The 20,655-nt window shown below is 43.4% G+C and overlaps 4 protein-coding genes across 5 annotated transcripts; 2 read left to right on the top strand and 2 right to left on the bottom strand.

Annotated features, from left to right (window-relative positions):
• Positions 1-980: 980 nt before the first annotated feature.
• dnajb12b (DnaJ heat shock protein family (Hsp40) member B12b) lies at positions 981-4,745 on the top strand. Its single transcript, XM_057025857.1, has 9 exons — positions 981-1,283; positions 2,026-2,197; positions 2,284-2,429; positions 2,511-2,684; positions 2,763-2,833; positions 2,980-3,089; positions 3,193-3,365; positions 3,464-3,605; positions 3,688-4,745. Exons 1-8 carry the CDS (start codon positions 1,151-1,153, stop codon positions 3,583-3,585), a joined length of 1,101 nt encoding a protein of 366 aa, XP_056881837.1. The 5' UTR covers positions 981-1,150; the 3' UTR covers positions 3,586-3,605; positions 3,688-4,745.
• Positions 4,746-4,796: 51 nt separating this feature from the next.
• On the bottom strand, positions 4,797-6,471 carry ddit4 (DNA-damage-inducible transcript 4). The gene is made up of 3 exons (XM_057025938.1): positions 6,316-6,471; positions 5,925-6,138; positions 4,797-5,841 (listed from the first exon to the last, which is right to left on the bottom strand). The coding sequence occupies exons 2-3, from the start codon at positions 6,103-6,105 to the stop codon at positions 5,342-5,344; spliced, it is 681 nt and encodes a 226-aa protein (XP_056881918.1). The 5' UTR covers positions 6,106-6,138; positions 6,316-6,471; the 3' UTR covers positions 4,797-5,341.
• A 1,618-nt stretch (positions 6,472-8,089) lies between these two features.
• On the bottom strand, positions 8,090-9,812 carry anapc16 (anaphase promoting complex subunit 16). Of its 2 annotated transcripts, none has more exons than XM_057026030.1 (4): positions 9,672-9,812; positions 9,201-9,349; positions 8,571-8,645; positions 8,090-8,488 (listed from the first exon to the last, which is right to left on the bottom strand). In XM_057026030.1, the coding sequence occupies exons 2-4, from the start codon at positions 9,340-9,342 to the stop codon at positions 8,379-8,381; spliced, it is 327 nt and encodes a 108-aa protein (XP_056882010.1). In that variant the 5' UTR covers positions 9,343-9,349; positions 9,672-9,812; the 3' UTR covers positions 8,090-8,378. The 2 variants fall into 2 exon arrangements, with proteins under 2 accessions (XP_056882010.1, XP_056882000.1); XM_057026020.1 differs by having other exon boundaries at positions 9,583-9,759.
• A 44-nt stretch (positions 9,813-9,856) lies between these two features.
• Positions 9,857-18,037, top strand: ascc1 (activating signal cointegrator 1 complex subunit 1). Its single transcript, XM_057025858.1, has 10 exons — positions 9,857-10,203; positions 10,370-10,472; positions 10,562-10,659; positions 10,737-10,915; positions 11,045-11,178; positions 11,598-11,717; positions 11,813-11,937; positions 12,464-12,537; positions 13,001-13,141; positions 17,854-18,037. The coding sequence occupies exons 1-9, from the start codon at positions 10,086-10,088 to the stop codon at positions 13,115-13,117; spliced, it is 1,068 nt and encodes a 355-aa protein (XP_056881838.1). The 5' UTR covers positions 9,857-10,085; the 3' UTR covers positions 13,118-13,141; positions 17,854-18,037.
• The last annotated feature ends 2,618 nt before the right edge of the window (positions 18,038-20,655 follow it).

Here is a 20,655-nt window from a genome sequence, read left to right as displayed (position 1 = left end):
GTATTGACAGCCATGTTTCATTCACACTTAAATAAGAAAACAATTACAGTGGGGCGACCAAATGTGTCACATTCTCTTTGTCATGTCCCCACATATCGTGGTTTGCGCCCGTAGTGCAGCGCATATGAAGGCAGAAATACTAGGTTACATAACATGGTGAGTTGCTTTACAAGCTTTGATCTTTGGAAGTTCCTGCGGAAACATCGCCAGGATTGAAGGAGCGCTTCCTTGGCCTGTTATTGATATTTCCTGAAAATTTCATTAAAATCCGTTGATAACTTTTTGAGTTTTTGCTAACCATGACAAACTAGAAAAGAAAGCACTCAAGCAGGTCATTTCCCCACATGTTGAGACTTACAACCCCGTCCTTTCTTCCTTTATTGGACTTTGTTGAACTTAAAATACCGACAAATTAACCAATGCCAGCAGTGCATATACAGGCAGCAGTAGGTTATATAACATAAGTTGCTTTATTATCTAAACCCCTTGGATTTTGATCTACTTTGATCTTTGGTCTTCCAAAGTCAAAGTACCCCAAAATTTAATCATCTGTTCCTTGGCTCATTATCAACATTTTCTGAAAGTTCTTTTTTAATCCATTGGCTTATTCGTTAAAAATCTTTTATTTTACTCCCATTAATATGCCACGGCCTGTCCCATGCAAGCCATCACTGCTGAATATGAATTCTAAAAAAAAATATTGTTTGAATTTCCATCTTATTTACTCAAATGCCACACAAATTGTATAATCATGGACTGGTAGCAATCATGCTTTTTAAAGCATCATATTACTGTGGATTACTTCTGTTACAATGTCCTTGTGTGATCTAGTTTGTGGCACTTTTTTCTGTTACTCTATATTACAAGTTTTGCTGCGCTGCATCCAGGAGACGCCAGTACAGTAGGATGGGAAATCGTGCTTTGTCGCCATCTAGCGGTGGGATGTTAAACTGCAATATGAACCGACAGCTTGGTTATTACATTAAAACAGACCGACCCAGTTTCTTTACCCTCAGACCTCCTTCATTAAATATCGGGCGATTTTTTTTGTTGCTGTTACTGACAGACTGCTCCATCTGAGCCCGTCGTATGACGTCATCAGCCGGCGCATTTATTTACTTCTGGTCCAGTTAGCTTCTGTCCCGCCGCAATGGAAGTGAACAGGGACGAAGCCGAGCGGTGCATCGACATCGCCACCGCGGCGTTGTCGTGCTGCCAGACCGAGAAGGCGCGGAGGTTCCTGGAGAAGGCGCAGAGACTTTTCCCGACGGCGAAAGCCAAAGGTGAGATGAAACAGCCGAGCAGGCTGCCTTGATCCGTGGAAGGTACTGGGCAGCATCCTCAGCGACACCATCACCTGCATCCCAGATGAGCAGCAGCGGCCTGTGGTAGCACACTAGCTAGCTGGACACTATGCTGCAGAATTTACCTGCTTAATATTATTAAAGACACAGATGATAATAAAAATTTGGTAGTTGTGTTTTGCCCAAAGGAATGACAGAAAAGCGAAAAGTCAAAGATGCAGAGACTTCTTCAGGACCCAGGTTCCTCCTCATTTATCATGTAATTTACTTGTTTCATCACACTTGACCATAACATTTCACCATTCGAGAAATGCATGCAGCAAGACACAGATCCATATTGTTTTAGCAATTTATGTCTGCGAGGTATATAAAACCATGATGCATCATGAAGCCGCCTAAATGCATTTAACCGGTTATAGATTGTAAACACATCTGAGGAACGGAGTCATTTTTAGAATTTGTTGGGTTTAGAAGTGTGTGTGGCATTATTTGTTGCACTTCAAACTATATAAGTTGTATTTCCAATTTACATCCCATTAAGAAAATATGCAACATGCAACCAAAAGCTATTATGAAAATGCATTTGTAGATTTTTTATTCAGCCTTTGCTGATGTGATGATTTATAGCAATTACCTACAAATAAAGGTGATCTGTGTTTATGTGCGCTGTTATTCTAAATAACATGTTTTAGACAAACTGTTGTAACTATATCCTTTTTAGCGCTGCTGGAGCTGATCGCCCAGTATGGATTCACACCCAAAGAAGAGATGCCGTCAGACTTTGACTCTCCTAATGGACAGCAGCAGACAAGTGGTGAGGACAGCAGACCTGAAGCAAAGCCTTCAGAGACGTCCAAGCCATACGTGGCCGACCATCAAGATGCCGTGAGAAGGTGAGGTGGATTTTCAAATACATCTGGGATTAGTTAGACGTACTAGTTGACCTGTGATGCTGCAATTCAATCATTTTGCTACACAGGATTAAACAATGCAAAGACTTCTATGAAATCCTGGGTGTCCAGAAGGATGCCTCTGAGGATGAGCTGAAAAGATCGTACAGAAAACTTGCTTTAAAATTCCATCCTGACAAGAATCATGCCCCAGGTGCTACAGAGGCATTCAAAGGTGAGCTTTTTTGCAAATCGGTGAAATTAGCTTCTGGGTTTGATGCCCAAACCGAGCTCCTTTATTTCTCATTTCCTACAGCTATTGGGAACGCGTATGCCGTTCTAAGTAACGCTAACAAAAGAAGACAGTACGACCAGTGTGGAGATGAGAAGAGCAATCCCTCAAGACAAGGCCCAGCAAAAGGAAACTTTGAGCCGGATATTTCACCCGAAGACCTTTTTAATATGTTCTTTGGTGGAGGCTATCCTCAAAGTGAGTGCTGCTTGTTTTCATCTTTCCTAGATGTGGTATTTATGCACCCATCTGTTAACATATACTTCATTTATCTAGGTCACGCTAATGGGTACACTAATGGACGGATGCGTAATCCAAGGCGAGAAAGGAGGGAGCGACAAGGAGACGTAAGTTCTTTTGCGAGCTGCAGCTATTCCGTGGCTGTGGTGCAAAAGCTCACCAGCAGGGGGAGACACCGAGCCACTGGATTTTCCGTATGCGGGGAAAAAATTGCAAAAAAGATTCGAGTGTTGAAAGTTTGATTTCCTTGCAGGGAGGTCTCGCTCTCTTTGTGCAAGTCATGCCTATCCTCATCTTGGTTATTGTGTCAGCCCTCAGCCAAATCATGGTCAACAGCCCACCGTACAGCCTGAGCTTCAGGCCGTAAGTCGCCCCTACCCTGCACTGAAGCATGGGTTGATGAACGGACACACTTCTAACAGATACCCCCCACCCCCTATTTCCCTGTTGTTTGTTTTTAACCCAGGTCAGCAGGTTACACGCAGAAGAGGCTAACTGAAAACTTGAAAGTGCCATATTATGTGGGGGAGCAGTTCTCCAAAGAGTTCAGCGGCGGGATTCTAAAGAACCTGGAGAAGACTGTAGAGGATGATTATATTTCTAACCTTCGCAATAATTGTTGGAAAGAGAAACAACAAAGTATTGGCGCTAGTAAAACGAATCCCATATCATGAGTATACTGTAGACTGAACCTGGGCGGTTATACTGAGATTCGATTGTCTTTTTTTTCCCTGCAGAGGAGGGAATGCTGTACAGAGCACGCTATTTTGGGGACACTGACCTGTACCAAAGAGCACAGAGGGCTCGCACGCCGAGCTGCGCCAAACTGTCTGAGATCACAGCCTCCCTCCACGGCTGAGGCTGCGTGCATAAATGCAGGTTCGCCAGATAATCACCTTCGGCGAACCACTGACACATTTCCCATCTTAAAGTCTTTCTTCCTTCCTTTTATTGTCTCCAGGTTTGCAGAATCATTCCAGCACATTACTGGCTGTAAATAGACAAGCTTTAATAACCTCAAGATGACTCATCACAGAAACAGGCAGCAACTGGCATCAAACCGACCCAGGCTGGATTAAACAACGAAAATCACACAATTCTCCCTTATGGGGGGTTGTCCAAGCCCTGGTTTTGACCAAGAGCCGTGAAACAGATTGAATTCAGTGCATTTTTCTTCACATGCAGTATAATAACAGAATCCAGAGAGATTAGGACTCACCCTAAAGGTGTCAATCATATAGTTTATGTAGTCAATTAAGTGGCATGGTGAATGCTTTGTCTTTTAGTTTTAGCAGCCAGAACTATGAAGGGGGGGGGGGTTGATTTGCACCTTCTGAAACTATGCAGGAATAATGCAACACCTTGGACGCCCACGTCTGATGTTAGTCTCACGTATATTCTATCTTTGTCTGATGTGAACGGAACTTTAACATGCCTTTACCTCCTTTAAATGTCAAAAAGAAGAAAGTGTCATGTACACCTTAATGATCTACATTAAAGAGAACGAGAGATGCGTCCACTTTTACAGCTACTAGCTTCATATTACAGAATATATTTTGAAAGAGGCCACAGGAGGGGCAATATCCATGCATTTATTGTATATTTTGTCCATTTATCTCAGTGTTTACTATCACCTATGTTCTTATTTTGTTTGTTTATTTCGGTCTTATTTTTACTGTTATGTGAAAATAAATGCGGATGCTTTAAAAGCGTCAGGCGTGTGTCAGGATTCTCGGCGGAGAACAAACGGGGAATGCGGAGACAAAGGCTCAGTCAGCACATTTGGCGTGCGTCAGTCTGTCAGGCTGCTGACTAGGTCGTGGAAACATGGCTCAGTGCACGTTCACATTTTCAGGGGAACGTGCAAAATGTGCTGGACGGGACTTGGAGTCCAGCACTCTTTTCCTCAGATGTCACGCCTCCGCCTTTTATTTATTTACTGCCAGATGTTTCTGAGACGTTTGTGATTATTAGCATGTTGTGCTTTTTCTCATTAAAACCCCAACTTGAAGACCATAATAGGACAGAGATTTATGGTTTTTATTAAAAATCACAGCAGGACAAAGGGCCTTTGCTTAGAAAAATAATTTATTTGCAGTCATTACAGTACAAAAACAGTGCAATGAAATGGGTATTTGAATGTCAAATAAATAATATTGAAAGCAGGACAGATCGACACCGATACAAGGTCAAGTAACACTTGAAATCTCAGCTTGCACTTCTGCTGAAGGCAGGCAATGAAAGGCCTTTTTTTCTCATAAATTCAAGCACTCACTAAGGTCCCTAATGGTTGACTTGCGGCGCAGGTCATTATCGAATTGCTTTTTATGAAAGAAGGAAAACAATGGTCTTCGATGACTGGAGCTAGCTGCCGTATGGTTTCAATAGAAACTGAGGTATGTGCAAAATGCCTATTTGCCAGATATATTATGGCTGCGTCATGTACCATAAACTTCAGGTCCCTTAGAGTTGGAGAAATAGATGAAATCCATCCTCATACAGTATTACAGAATCCATCCTATTTAGTCCATACTGATATAGCAATAAGGCCCTTCTGTAAGCTTAACTGGAGATTTACAAAAGCTTATACATTAAAACATGAATGTTTTTTTGACTCAACACTCTTCGACCAGCAGTCCTTCAGAACAATACAGTTTTTTCTTAATCACACGGAAACCAGTACTCAGTTTCAGAGCTTGTCTCACTGTTGGGGTGGATAGAGACTTTGCACTAAAGAGTCCTTGAATTTTCGGCCACAGCCCCTCAGATTCTAGCCGCAGCACCAGAGTCAGCTGAAAGGTGGGCACAAGGTAGGGGTCCACGGACAGCTGCCCCATGCTCTCGCAGACGTCCCCCTGCTCCACGCAGAGGTCGATGAGAGCCCCTCTCAACCCGCAGGGCTCGCTGGCTGCCAGGTGGAGGAGCTCCTGGCCGATGTGCTCCAGAAGTTTCTCGGGAATGAGTAGTTTGGTGCATCGTAAGGCGCAGTCGGAGTCTTTGGCTTCTCTCAGGCTCCCTGCAATGAGATCCACCACTTCTTTCAGGATGGTCTCCTCCATGGGATCGTAGAACAGGTCTTCAGTCGAGGGAGAAAGGTCACGGGCAAAATCTGACCCTGTTGCAAAGACGCAGCGGGTTTTAAAAAAGTGCAAGCGTGCATTCGGACGAGGAGCTGGAGATCTTGGCACATCTGCTTACCTGAGTCTGAGAGATCACTGCTGCTGCCACGGTTGGAGCCCGAGTCGACGCTGCTGCTGGATGCACTGAAATCAGCCAGTCTTTGCACCAGTCTGCCCCACGACAGCCTCCTGGAACTGCTGCTGTCAGCTGGCGACGGGGGCGAGCTGTTGATGTTGGTCGGTGCAGAGAGAGCACGCATTGTTGTCCTCTTTGCAGTCGATTCAGCTGATTTCTGCAGAGAAAAAGGAAAGAAAGGTAAACACGCAAATTTAAAATAAACCAAAGAAGTTGTTTGGGTTTTGCAAAACTGCCAAACATCCCTTTGTGTGAGAAGAGTTTGCAAAATTAACATCTATGTTTCTGTTTTTATCTGCGAAGTGACAGCAGAAACAGTCATCCGCTTACTTACGTATTATTTTAAAATGCCGTCGTTTAGGTCCGTTGTCGATAGTTGAGGTTGTTTTTTTTAAAGCTATTGTCTGTGAGATCAACAATCTGGTCACTTGACCGTCCCGTCCTCTCTATTTCACCAGCTGCTCTCAGCTCAAAACAGCCCTGCAACAAAGCTTATATAGGCCCCGTGATAGCCACGCCCACCGGCGTGCAGCCAACCAATCAAAAAGAGAGGCACGCCATCTGCGCCCTATCTTGCCTGGTAACATGCCAGCAGAGAAAGAAGACAAACAGAAGGAGGAGGAGGAGCTGAGGGGGAATGAATGGCAGACACTGGCGTTATGGAAATGTACAGGGACTTGTCCGAACTAGCAAGGATCATATTAAATTTCTTCCAAATCCGTCATGAGCACGAACAAAAGTTGTTGTTTCGTTCCTCCCTTGCATGTCTCTGCAGACGATGGGCAGCACAGAAGCGCCCACTCTTCAGCTTGCTGCGCTGCGGAGAACATGACGTCACCTGTTTTCTTCAACCATTACATCAGAATTTTTTATTCTGCCACAGAGCTGCGAAAATACAGTGCATAGAGCACACGGACGTGCACAGATTAGACACAGCTACTCTGATGGACTTCACCCCAAAGCAGTTGACATTGGAAAGCTTGAATAACACCTTAGAGAAAAGTAGTGTCTTGTTACAACTTCAGTAAGACAGCTCACACAATAGAAGCAGTGATTTAAAACGATCCCTACAGCCATTTATGTATTATAAACAATTTACTGGGACTTTTCCATGGATGATCAGAAGACAGGGAGCTCTTGCATCACTCTGCATAACTTTATGAGCATGCACGACTGCTGTGTTGTTGACTGATGCGATGTTTATGATTTGGTCTGCTGGGTTAGGGTGTCAATGGTGACCTTTTAAAGCCCAAAGACCAATTATTAGATGATAAATATTTATATAGACTGCAACACCATTAAGGGTGATGGCTCCTGCATTAGAAACTTTTGCCTTCCTTGTCATATTTAAAGCTTTTTATTCCTTTATTTAACAAGTAGAATCCATGAATGTTATATGATGTCTCCTAATGGTCGCTGTGCCTTTTGAAAAGTTAAGAAGTCCAGAAGAGCAAAAGAAGCGTATGTCTGCTGTGTTTTCATCTGGCTGCTGTGCTCTACTTGACACGCCGAGTATTTTTTCTCGAAGAAAGGTCTTTGGAAAGCAGCCAAGATGTAAACTATGCCGCTCCACGTGAGGGGAAACGGGCTGTACTTTCATACTGGGAGGAACCGAAACACACAAACGCATGCAGGCACAATATGTTCTGAGGAAACTGTAAGCAAAGATGTGAATTCTGCATGAACTCTTCATAAAGCCACAGGTTTTTTTTAATACAATCTGGGGCCACTTTGAATATCTGGACCAAGACCAGTACATTCTGTATGTTCCCATCTAAAAGTAGGTTGCAAAACACGACAAGACCTACATGTTTTCTTGTCCTCCACACAGCAGATAAGTGATACAAAGAAAACAGCAGCATAAAAGTCTTAATGGCAGCTGTAGACTGTAATAAATATGGGTACATAGGTTAGGACGAATACCCTTGTGCACAAACACAGCATGGGACGCAAGAATGTCGAAATACAAGTTGACTCTCTTTGTGTTGTTGGAACCAAAAAAAGGGGAAAAGAAGGTTTTGAGAATTCTGACGATGAGCAGCCCCACAAAAACAATTCCCGCCTCGCCTTGAAAGACCTCATGACGAAAAAAGACGTGTAAAACTGTCCAGGTTACAACAATTTTAATGTTATTATACCTGGTGTGTAATAACAAGGGCATTATCATTGAAACAGGTTTGTTTGACGTTGCTGAGGAAAACAGCTGATATTTGAGTAAAAGCAAAGAAATAATATTACATCTCACATTTACTATATCCAGATAATTCTGACAGTTTAACTTAATATTTCATACTTTAAATTAAAATGAAATGAAAGGCAAGTCCTTTATGGGCTGTAAAAAAGGAATCACCTTTCATTTGGCTTCTTAATTAAACAAAGGCCTCTGAATCTCTTTAATTAGGATGGTGTAAATCCCAATAGCTGTTCAATAGGTTTGTATCGCCACTCATCAGCTTCCAGCTCCTCGACCAAACTGGCCAGTTTCTCCATCCGAGACACTTGTTGATCTGGAGACAGAGACAACTGTTGAGAATCTTTTCTCAAAGCAGAAAAAGAAAGACATTTTGCAAAACATAATTAGTGACCTACCATGTTTGACCTGTTTGAGCGTGGAGGCGACTTGGTAGCTGAATACAGACTCACATAAAAAGCGGTCAGAGCCATCTAAAAGAAACACCAAAGAGCAAAAAGATAAGTTAATGGCTTGTTAAACTTTACTGACAACACAGCCCCGAAGAATCAGTTCTCAAAATTCCAACTGCTTGTTGTTAAATATTACCCAAAGGACTAAGGACCGGTAAAGTTTTAAAAAACTTTTACTGGGGACATTATGAAATGTGCAAACTTTATTGGAGGCCTGTTATATTTTTACAGCTAAAACATAAACACTTTGTTCTCTGAAAAATGCATTCACAAGCCTTTAAAGAAGTTTGACACAGTTCTGCCTTTTAAAGGGGCTAAAATGTATCGTGCCCACCGCAGAATGATGCAAAACTATTTGGAATTCGTGTGACATGTCTAATTCCTGCATTGATGTGAAATAAAATCAGATCTGTTGGATCAACCTGAACATCGATTTGGTTGGATATTGTAGGCAAAAGGAATACCACTGACTGCTGTTATGGTCATTGTGTTCATTTGCAAATGGCTGTTTTGTGTTGCAAATTCTCAGATAATGGAACATGTCGCAGCTAACTGCAGATCAGCATTGCGTTTTACCTTCCATCATTTCACCGGCGCCTTTCGGATAGGTGTACAATACTTTCCTAGGAGGAATGAGCTCCGAAGCACTGAATCCGGAGCCAGTTACGGAACTACCGCTGACACCTCCAGCAGAAGATGATGAAGACGAAGCAGCCATTGGGAAACTTTCAAAACACAACAAATCATGACTCCCACGGTCAGAGTCACGGAGAGTTACACTCATACTACACACAGAAAGAAGTAATTTGCAATCAAAGAGCAGGAAATGTAAGAGCCCATTCAAAGAAAACAACCTGTCACGTTTTTAACAAATGTCATTTTACATTGTGGTCAGTTAGCTCAACTGTTAGCAATTAGCTACCACGGCCGAAGAAGCCCGGCAAGAAAGCTTACTCACTGTAAAAGACGGCAACCATTCACCGAATCAAAACTATTGGCCTTAAGATTAGACTATATCTTTTTCAAACAACGTAAGTTAATGTTCACCTTTTGGTAAACCTACAACGACTTTAAATCCAGACAGTTTGTTTTCTTGTTTTTATAAACGTCTGTCGTTGGTTTACGACAAAGCTGCCGGTTTACGTTTAAAGCGACTGTTTTCTTTTACGGTAGATCTTGAACACATATAGATGGGTCGTCACTCCACTACACGTACACAACTGTCGCCCATGTTCAATGTAGATCTACTAAAGATTAACCATGTACGCTGTGTCGTAAAGGAGGCCAACTGAGACGTAAACAAGAGAAGAGAGCAAACATTTAGCGAAAGCGATAGCAAAATAAGTTTTGAAAGGTTACATGACCACTACTATACAAGCATATGGTGTAGCTGAATTATTAGTGGGATATTAATCTTTTCATTTTCCTGACGTAGGTTATTTACATTAGCTAGTTTACAGTATGGACATTTTACGTCCAGCTCTTATTAATATAAAGGGACGAGTATACCGGAAGAATTTCGTTCAAGAAGATAATTATGAAGAAGAAGAAGAAGATTTCTCATACATGAGGCCACCAGGTAGGTTAAGCTGGTATTTATGTATCATTTGTCATTCCGGCGGGGCTGTAATATAAATTGTAGACTTCATTCCGCACCGTACAAAACACACTGTATATTTTTAATGTTGGGCTTTGTGTGTGTGTGTGTGTGTGTGTGTTGTGTGTGTGTGTGTGTGTGTGTGAAGAGAGTGAAGACTGTGCGGACGATGAAATCTGTGACACTTACGTCATTGAACAGACAGATAAAGGATTTCGCTGTGCCATTGATGTCCCGAGTGTTCTTTACAAGTACGTCACGTTGTTATCTCCACACATTGTTATGCATCATTCCTCGTGGTTTTGAATAAGGTTTCTCTGTTGACTTGTCTGATCTACAGGTACATTATTGGTAAAAAAGGGGAGACACGCAGGCGTCTAGAATTTGACACAAAGACATCCATCAACATCCCAAAACAAGGGGTGGAAGGACAGATTGGTGAGACTCATTACTGCAGAGGATTTCTGAAACTGTCTCTGTAAATGTGTCCACTGAGTTTCTCCTCTGTCTGACAGTGATCACAGGTTTCCACAAAGCTGCGGTGTCATCGGCGGTCACACGCGTTGAGGTCCTGGTGGAGAGTTTCCGGAAAAAGCAACCTTTCACGCACTTCTTGTCATTCCCTTTAAATCATCCCCAAGTTCAAGAGGGATTTTTGAAATTTAAGGAAGAAGTGCTGCAGCAGTGTTCAAAGGTACAGTAGAAGTTGTCGGCAACATTTACCTTTCTCCCTTTACCTTATTTTTCTGCATAGACACCAGGCGACCACAACAATTTTCATCATGCAGTCAGTATTGATTTGTCCATGTTATCCTATTTGTAGGATCATGGAGTGGAAGAAAGCATCTTTCAAAACCCTGCAAAGCTTCACCTGACCATTGGCACCTTGGCTCTGTTAAATGACATGGAAGTGAGAAAAGCATGTGAACACCTTGAGGAGTGTGAAAACATCATCCGGTAGGCTGTGTTATCATAGCAACATTACAAACTACATCAACGGGGCCAAAAAAAATCACATTAAAAGAAATATTTAAAGACTACACTGTCCACTGTGGACCTTTGTTATTGTTAAAACATGTAAAACAAGAGTGAAGGTCCTAATAACAAGTACAGTGTCAAGCAAAATAATTACTTAACTGAAAAGAATCATCCCCCATGTGGCAAACATTGTATATAGAGATTAGCCGTGCATTCTTTTAGCACTCCAAACATTCTTCATTTTTTTTCGTAGCTGTGTGTGCAACAGCTTCAGCTGTAGATGTTTGCAGTAAAACAGGGCTAGACAATGAGGTTTTTATGTAGCAACATTAAATGGATGGGGACGAAAAGAAGATCAAATCACGTGCTAAAACTGCCTTTCTGTTGTCTCCCATCAGGGACATCACAGAAGGGAAGCCTCTGCAACTGGAGGTGACCGGCATAGAATATATGAACGATGACCCAGCTATGGTGGACGTTTTGTATGCAAAAGTTGGCGTGCAGGACGGCTCGAATAAGTGAGTGGATCGGTCGTATCCTGTTACGTTCCATTCTGCTGGAATCTCGGCTTGTTATTTTTTTAGTTTTCTGTTTAAATGGTGGTGTTTTCAAGGTTGCAGGTGATTGCAGACAGGCTGGTAGAGCACTTTGTGTCTGCTGGGCTGATGGTGAGAGAGTGGGACCGAGTGAAGCTGCACGGCACTGTGATGAACACTCGTTTTAGAAAGGACCACACAGGTAGAGCACAACCCATCAATGACAAGCTCAACAGCAGCGTTTTCAAAAACAAAGTTATTGACGTGCTCTGATAACACTGGCAGGTTCTCCCTGATCCTGTTTACCAATGTCACATTATTATCTTTTGGCTCAGGCACGCGCTGCCGTGACGACAGAGCTGAAGGTTGAACAATTACAACCTCAAATCTGTGAATATAGGCATGAGGCAACTGGTTCTGTGTTTATCTGCAGCTCTGTTTACGTGCTCCGAGCAGCGTTTTCCAAGTATTTGGACAATGGCTTCATTCATTTTGACCATGGATAAAGTCCAGCCTCAGTTCTCAAACTTGTACCGAGCTGACCAAGAGCACAGCGTGAGCGGGGGGCCGTGTCACCGCAGTGTTTAGCATGTTGGTGAATGCAGATTCCCCTCCCAATGTTCCTAAATGAAGTGCTCTTGATTTTCTTGTTCCCACTGTCTACTTTCAAACATTGTAAATCAGTTTTGCTCATCCCGTGTTAATTTTTCACTGACATGTTTTTACAGTTGAAGACGCAGGCGGCTCAGGGAGGCCGGGTACCAGCGGAAGAGAGGCTTTTGACGCCAGAAACATACTAAAGGTTGGAGGAAATTCAGTAGCTCAGAACTAAAATACATGGACAGGAAGTTGATTATGAACACGGTTCACATATTCTGTATTTAATTTTAAATTGTAGTCGACATTTTTCTTTTACATTTTCAGTCCAGCGATAAAACTCACCATTTTAATGAGTCTTGTACCTTTGTCCCCTGTGGTAGAACACTTGGTTAATACTTATACATGTGTAAAGGATAAATGGGTTAATTTACAGGGGTTATTTCCTGCTACCAAAAAAAGCCAGAAGTGTTGGAAGTGTGATTTTTCAAGCTGCTATTTAATGATTTGGAGAATATCACAATAAACATTGGCTATTAAATAAGATATACTTAGATTTATGGCCATCATAGTCAAAAACACATGAACATTTCATTTTTCAGATGCTGAAACAGTCTTCTGTATAGATTACATATTACTAAGCTGATCAAGCATTTTCTCATTTGCAGAAATTCGGTGCCTATCATTTTGGAGCGTTTGAGCTGAATACGGTCCTTCTGTCCCAGAGATATTCCACAGATTGCACCGGTTATTATACATCGGCAGGAAGCATCGGTTTCTCGTGATCTTTGTCCCGATCACGTTCTGAGGTATAAATGTTTTAAATCTGTCCAGCTTTGTACGTCCATAAAGCAGTTCTCGGTATTATCCAGCAGGCGGCAGCATAAGGCCTAATTTTGTTTAATTGCAAATACCTTTTTATGCGGGGGTTTACCACTATTTAGCCTTGCAGGGGTGGGGGTGCGGCAGGGTACATGTCCCAGCTCATCGCAGGGCCCTATTTGAGCATTTGGGGATTCAGGTAGCTTGGTCAAGGGTACCTGGAGAGTGGTCTGAAGATGTCCTTGCACCTCTCTGTACCAGCACACCTTCAAAGTTTTGTCCAAACCCAGGACTTGAACCAGGAACACTTTGCCTCTTAGCTCAGTCTAGTGACTTTTATGGTTTTATTTCAATAAAATTCTTTGTATTATGAAAGCGCTTTATGTAAAAAAAAAAAAAAAAGCAAAAATCTCATAAATGTAAGACAAAATAAACTGAAGAAGATACAAAAATAATCTATTTTAATGAAGCGGGGGTCGAAAGAAACTTGTTTTGCCTCAAAAGTCTCATTTGCTTTGCGACCGGTCTTAAATAAAGACTTATAAAGGACAAAGCGACAAGCCTTAAAACAGCGTAACAAAATATTTTCCATTTAGTTTTTGTCACTGGGCCTCGTGATTGAGTTGAAGTGCATCGCTGACACGACTTATTACGCCCGTCTAAGCCTTTGTTTTCCTCCTGGTCTGTGAGCACAGACACTGGTCACAGACTTCAGCCCCTTGTTGTTGCCATCAGAGCGAATTTTCCTTTCTCTCTGTGCCCTCCCCCTGCCGCTGATGCACTCTGCTTGGCATGCAGGAGGCTGATCATCGCGCAGCCAAGAGTTACACTGATGAAAACTGAGGGTGCTTTCTGTTTGCCAGCTCTGCCATCCCATGCTACCCTGTCTACCCTCCCTTTTCAGCAGCGGCATGTTTCCCCCCCTCTTCTCCTGGAGTCATGTCAACAGCAGGCACCATTAGATGGGGACATGCAAATTTTGTCATTGGAAACCAGTCAGCCAGCCAGCTAAGCCATATTTGTATTGACAGGGACTCTGTCTGGACAGAGGAAGGTTCTATTATAATCCAGGAAAGGGTCCAAATTGAGCCATTTGTGTTTTTACATGAAGGACATGACAAGGAGGTTCCAGGTTGGATTCCCCAGGGCCTAGACATGTTTGCTCTAGCATGTTGTTGCCGTGTCTGCAGCCACAGACGGGCTCATTAGGTTGGAGACGCTGAGTGTTAAACTGCCCGGTTAAACTGCCTGGCAACCTGTCAGGGTTTGTTCCTTCCTCCTATTTCACCGCCCACAAACCTGATTAGAAGTAAACAGCGGTGCAGAGATGATGGACAGATGAATGTTTGTACACATGCCATTCCAAATTGGATCCACCTCCCTGGCACACTAATAAAGAGGAAGCAAGGGTGAATAAACAGAGATGGCAGTGTGTGAGAGTAAACACTGAATAAGAGATTATTTCACCACAGTACGAACATTGGATTTAACTGTTAAAAACATTGTTTGAGCCTTTAGAAGCAGTGCTTTATTGTTATTTTTCCCCATTGTATTATTGTTTAGTTTATTTTGTGTAAGGTGTTGTATGCCCCCTAGTGGTGGGACGTGGCACAGGTCAAACATCCAACCACTTACTGCGGGAAGTGTCTCGTCTCTGGTTTGGGGAAACGGTTAGATGGACGTGTGTGTGTGTGTGTGTGTGTGTGTGTGTGGTGTGTGTGTGTGTGTGTGTGTGTGTTTTAATTGCTACATATTGAGTACCAAAATACTCATTCTACTAGCAAAGTGAGGACATTTTGGATGGTCCTCACTACTTCAACGGACTGGTTGAAGGTCAAGACATGGTTCTAAGGTTAGACTTGGGTTTAGGATAGAGTTAGAGTAAGGGTTAGAGTAAGGGTTAGGGGGGGTAATTAGGGTTAGTTAGGCCTGGGAAATGAATTATTCCTATGGAGGTCCTTCCAAAGATAGAAGTACAAGAGTGTGTGTGTTTCCTCAGTGGATTTGTGTCCTCATTTTGGCAGACCTGAGAAGATACAAATGCTGGAAAATTTTTGCTTATCTTTAGAAATGCATGCACCGGGCAGACTGCTGTGTCTTTACATCCACCAGTGAGTCACACATGGAGTGTATATCCAGGGGATTAAAACCATTTTTTGCTGGTCCGTTCACTTTATTTCCCCATGTAGAACAAAATTAAGACATATTTGGACTAAGGAATGTGATGGATGACTTCAAACCTAGAGGGAACCTTTCAGTAATGAGAACTCATATATATTATCTCAAGTATGGTTTGGTTTTAATCAGATTAGCATTTTTAATTTCTTGCCAGTTTTCAACTATGCTTTATTCATGCAGAGGCGGTACAAGATGGGGAATTCATTGATTAGTTTAAAACGAAATGGTGGAGTTTTATATTCAGGGCTGCCTTCTGCATTTTTTTCATGGTTGTAATTAAAAAATGGAGTATTATTGTGCAGGAGTGGTGTTAACATCTGCTGGTCGGCACCAGTCTTTTGACAGAAATAACCCTTTTAACACCAAAGATATATTAGATTAGAATTGTGGATGAATTGGATGAAGTAGCTAATTACTTTTTAGAGGTTGTCGAGAATTTTCTATGTGTACGCTTTTAAGAAATCAATGTTCAGATGTGTTTTGTGATTTGTCGGACGCCATCAGCCCTATTAATAAAGCCGAGAACGAATGCGAAAGGAGTCGGGTCGACCTTGGGACACTTCACTCGTTAGCTTCATTTCCCGCTTGTTTCTGATCCCCCTTAAAGGAGCTCGACCACATCTGTCTATTAAAGGTGTGACAAATGAAAGTCTTAAAGTTGGCCCTGGCATGAGCAGCGAGCGTATTGCATCCACGTCTGGTCGCTACTGTGCAGATGAGCGTCAGGAGCAGATGAATATCGCCCTAATCACAAACGGGCCTGGGCGACGCAGACGGGCAGCCAAGGTTAGAGCGTCTGAAATGTCTAATCTGTTTCTCCGGTGAGAAGCCGGGCCATCCTCGTAGCGGCTTTTTATTATTCCAAGTGGCGCGTCTGGAAGCTGTCTGCAGCTGTCCACGTCTGTTTACTGCTGGAGGCATTCACACAGCGAGGAGACGCACAAAGGCCAGAGTGTTTGAACAGCAGGTACTTATTCAGAGCCGGTGTTTACCCGCAGCACACTCTGGACAATCAGTCTTTAGAAACGTGGCTTTTGGAAAGCTCCATTATTGACGCACCTCTGTTTTGTTTTAATATGATTGTTGAATCTATGAAATGTCTAAAATATATTGGAAAATGCTCAGAGCTTTGGGAGCAAATAGAATGGATCGTTCGGTCAGTCTAAAACTCAAATATACCTCAATCTGACAATGTCAGAAATGTTGGAAGTGAAAAGTGCTTCTTTTCTTAAAAAAACAAACCTAATTTGTCATGTGCCTGTAACTGAAGCATCCTCACATCCCCTTCAAAGTAATGCCTCCTTTTAGAACCAGAAACTTTCCTGAGGCCCGATCCAATAAATGTTGTCTGTTCTGATATAAGGGCAAGTGAGGGTAGATGTAAAATGTGATGGAACCCAAGCAATAAGACTTGATGTCCACGTACTGAAATAAGCTGGAAGAAATGGCAACTTCTCACTGCTTAGTCTCTTTGTGATGGTTATTATACGTGTTGTTCATGTGGAAGCTGCCAGTGGTTCAGCTGGAGTGTGGAGCCGATGAAACGGGATGATAAAGATCCATCTGAATCTCTGTTGATGAATTACTTCCTCATCGACCAGTTGTTTCAGAGCCAGAGCCTCCCAGTGATTGATTCGGCCTTAATATGCTGATTAGATTTTCCCTCTGCCTCATTTTCTATGTATATTCAGACGCAAAACTTCTCCCCGACTTCCACAGCAGCGTCGTGCGCTCGCTGCTCTAATGCGGACTGACTTTGAGAGGGGGTTTGCTGTTATTACGGGTTTTTGCGATGAAATTAATCTGCCATTACATCAAGCTGCCAGTGTCTAATGCACATTCTGACATTCATTGTCAGCCCAGCAGCTAGCAGCACTTTGCTAGCAGAGGCAAACTGCTGTCAGACTGCTCTCAAACTAACTTTGCACTTATAATAGCCGTGTGACCCAGTTTGAGTCCCATTGAATTCTATGGAGACGTGGTTCTAGCAGCTCCACATACAGCTGTAAATCACTTGAGATTACTTAATAAATGCCCCTTGATGTGGATTATTCTCTCCTCGACTTTAAAAATAACTTCTTTTGATGGCTCTACCCTGCTGGAATGTCCCACGGACAGTAACAGGCTTCATAAACAAGCCTGGGTGTTGGCTACTGGAGAGGACATGCAGCAGCAGAACGCGTCCTGTGATAAGTTTGTGGATCCATTTTAATACGGGCTCATTTGATGTCAACCGTCCTGAAAAATTCAAAAGAATGTAGCCTTTTTTCCCAATTTGTTATTCCAATTTCCATGAAGAAACTGGCCACAATTCTCTCTGATTTGCAACGCTGTGAAAAGAAAATCCATTTTCATGCCCTAGTAATAAAGTAAATAGAATTTTTCAAATGATTTTTTAATCTGTCTCACCGGGAAATGCTTTTTGCTGTTTGATCCAGCTGAAAGAACAAAATGACACATTTTTTGTGTCAGTTCCTCCTCCAGCGCTTCAAAGTAATGCTGATCTGATTGTGTGTTGCAGGTCAGCCGAAGGTGGCCACAGGAACGGGACGTGTCCTGGCCGACAGCACCAGAGCGCTGTGGGAAAACACGCTTCCATGGTGATGAGCTGTTGCTGAATCATCTGGTGAAATCAGTTGGAAAATAAGCCTCTGTGCTGCGCTCCTGTTTCATTTTGGCAGGAATAAATAAATGCGTAAAGCATCCATCTTTGGCCTGTTGTAATTAATTGCTGCGTCCCGGCGATTGCTGAAGCGGAGTCGTCACGGAATATGTTAAGTCATGATAAGCAGACAAGCTCGCTGTCGGGCCTTCAGAGACATGTAAAGCAGAAAAACAAGACAAGGCGCTGAATGTAAAGACGGCTAATATTTACATGTAAACAACCCCCCATTTTTTTGCTCCCCTAATACTTCGCTCGTCTGTTTTTCTGTATGCTGGCGAACGGAGTGGATTGGCATCCAGGCGAGAGCAGAGAGATGAGATGACATCAGTTAATCTCTTCACAATTAAAGGCACTCTTCCGCAAACGTGGCTCCGATTATGTGGAAGTGGATGAACAGAAGCTGCTGCTTTTAGAATAACAAGGATGCGCAGTTTTTGTATAGTTGCAATTAGAAAGGCGTCGGATGGTGCGGAACTTCAGCATTCCCAACGCTGAATTTGCAGAAATGTTTTTTCAACAGTTCAACGGACAACCTCCAGTGAGTGGGAAGTGGCGCCGCCTAGTTGCGGACATGTGAACTGCAGGAAAAGAATACCTGCTCTTTCGTTGGTCAATATATTTGGATAAACTACAGTGAACTCTTCGTTGCAATTCTACAATGCTGTTTGAAGGATCTTTGCATCAGAATTACAGCAGAATTCACCTACATCACTCTTAACCGCATTTATGGCCTCTGAGCCTGGCAGAAGAACAACGCCTACCGCTGAATGCTAACAAGACGGTCTCACCGCCGTCCAAAACCGGGTGGCGCTAAAGCTGATTCTGTAGATTGAAACTCGAGTCGATAACCTCAAGCTCGAGATCGACCGCTTGCTGCTGGGAAGGAGCGGTGCGCATGTGAAAATATTACACTGATCCGCGAAGCTCAAACACGCTAAGAATATATCAGTCCCCTCGCCTGCGCCACCTGCAGCGCCGCACAAAAAACGGTTTGCCGCGATCACCCCTCTGGGGCTCCTGATTGGCTTTGCCGGCGCTCGGATATTGATGAAGCGGACGAGCTGTCGGCAATTAAAAAGGGAAAAGATCCGTTTGGGTTTTCACATCCCTGACATTTATTACTCAGATATGAAGCTCACGACTGTCAAGATGCTTCCCATCTCCCCCCCTCCTCTCAGGGGAGCGGGACTGAACATCATCTGAAATCGTTTGGAAAAAGGACGCCTGCTGCGGAAGAAAAACACGGCCTTGTAGCGCATCAGAGCGGCCCTGTTTGGCTGAAACCACCCTGCCCCTGGATGTCGGGGGGCATTTGCACTGCTGCCTGAATTTGAAGGTCTTACTCTTGAAAAGTCTGCATCTGCCACATCATCTGTTTTTCCTGCCACCGTCACACTCGCTCTGCCACCTAAGCAGCATCCCCAAAAACGCGATCCTCCCCCTCGGCGACTCGGGCTCAGCCTCTGTCGGCAACCTTAAACTGGAAAGAGTCCAAACGGGGGCTGGATTATGTCTATCCTTGCGGGGATGAAAGGAGGATCAGAGGCAGCCAAGAGAACGAGGTCGCGGAGAGTTCAGGGAGCGGAGTTAAAATGATGTGCGTCCGCGGCGACGCTCCGCAGGCCGCGGGTTCTAAAGCCTCTAATGTCCTGCCAGCTGGGGAAAGGGATGCTGTTTAAATAGGATTTGAAGATGTTTGGAAGACGGCTGACACAGCGGAGGGACACGCTGAAATGGGCGCGTCCGTTTTTCACACCTGTCGGACGGCGACGCCCCCTTTTTTGCAACACGAGAGCCGTGCCGCGTCCCATCGGCGGAGCTTTGGTTTTTCATTAGAGCACGTTTCCACGAGGCCATCAGCAAACACTCCTTATCATAACTGGGAGTTTGAATTGAGAAGAACTACAGGTGTTCCGTCACCTGCAGTAGCAGCTCAACGCGTGACCTTTGACCTCTCCGTTGCAGAGATGATGCGCTGAGCGGGAAAATGTCCCGAGCTGCTCTTCAAATATGTCAACAGTGAATCTAAGGGGGACAAAAGGTGGAAGAGAATAGTATTGGGCTGGACTTGACAGTCGGATGAATCCAGATACGAGTGAGATGTTTAAATTAACAATTTCTATCAACAAAAGACCAACAGCTGCGAGTGAATTCCACACCCAGTGCTGCTGGACAAGCCCATCAATTCCAAGCTTTTAACAAAATAGTTTGGCAATTGGGGAAAATATGCTTGTTCATTATCTGTCAGAGACTCAGATCAAAAGATTGATACCACTCTGGTCGGTTATCGATCTTCTAATCTCAATCTGACAGACCAAACAAGCACAAGCTGCCTTAGAAAAGCATCTCGCAGCCGACTGCTGTTGTTCCAATGTGGAATTTACTAAACGACCCACTCCAGGCATCGACCCGTCAACTCCAGCAACGTGGCAACAATATTGAACGCTTTGAGGTGCGCATTCAGATTTAAAATTAGCCCGACAACCTGCAATCTGCGCTGTCCACAGTTGCCTTGTGCGGACGTTTAAAGCTTCTGGACCGAAAAATATCTTCAAAATACGAATTGGAAATTTAGGTGACGCTCAGTTCGATTTAAACGTGCTCGATGCAGTCCATGACTGACTTTACTGTGTGTCAAAGATGACAAAAGATGTATCA

Source organism: Takifugu flavidus, chromosome 1 (assembly GCF_003711565.1).
Source record: "Takifugu flavidus isolate HTHZ2018 chromosome 1, ASM371156v2, whole genome shotgun sequence".
NCBI lineage: Eukaryota > Metazoa > Chordata > Actinopteri > Tetraodontiformes > Tetraodontidae > Takifugu > Takifugu flavidus.
This window is presented reverse-complemented; position numbering and strand designations above follow the sequence as displayed.

Bases quoted from the DNA above. Each gene is read 5' to 3' on its own strand.
- ddit4 (XM_057025938.1), bottom strand. From the start codon at position 6,105: ATGCGTGCTCTCTCTGCACCGACCAACATCAACAGCTCGCCCCCGTCG. The intron at 5,842-5,924 runs GTAAGCAGATGT...TCTTTGCAACAG, and splicing joins CAGTGATCTCTCAGACTCAG to GGTCAGATTTTGCCCGTGAC.
- ascc1 (XM_057025858.1), top strand. From the start codon at position 10,086: ATGGACATTTTACGTCCAGCTCTTATTAATATAAAGGGACGAGTATAC. The intron at 10,204-10,369 runs GTAGGTTAAGCT...GTGTGTGTGAAG, and splicing joins CTCATACATGAGGCCACCAG to AGAGTGAAGACTGTGCGGAC. The intron at 12,538-13,000 runs GTTGGAGGAAAT...TCTCATTTGCAG, and splicing joins ACGCCAGAAACATACTAAAG to AAATTCGGTGCCTATCATTT.
- dnajb12b (XM_057025857.1), top strand. From the start codon at position 1,151: ATGGAAGTGAACAGGGACGAAGCCGAGCGGTGCATCGACATCGCCACC. The intron at 1,284-2,025 runs GTGAGATGAAAC...TATCCTTTTTAG, and splicing joins CCCGACGGCGAAAGCCAAAG to CGCTGCTGGAGCTGATCGCC. The intron at 3,090-3,192 runs GTAAGTCGCCCC...TTTTTAACCCAG, and splicing joins TACAGCCTGAGCTTCAGGCC to GTCAGCAGGTTACACGCAGA.
- anapc16 (XM_057026030.1), bottom strand. From the start codon at position 9,342: ATGGCTGCTTCGTCTTCATCATCTTCTGCTGGAGGTGTCAGCGGTAGT. The intron at 8,646-9,200 runs GTAAAACGCAAT...TGTTTCTTTTAG, and splicing joins CGCCGGTGAAATGATGGAAG to ATGGCTCTGACCGCTTTTTA. The intron at 8,489-8,570 runs GTAGGTCACTAA...CTCTGTCTCCAG, and splicing joins GCTCAAACAGGTCAAACATG to ATCAACAAGTGTCTCGGATG.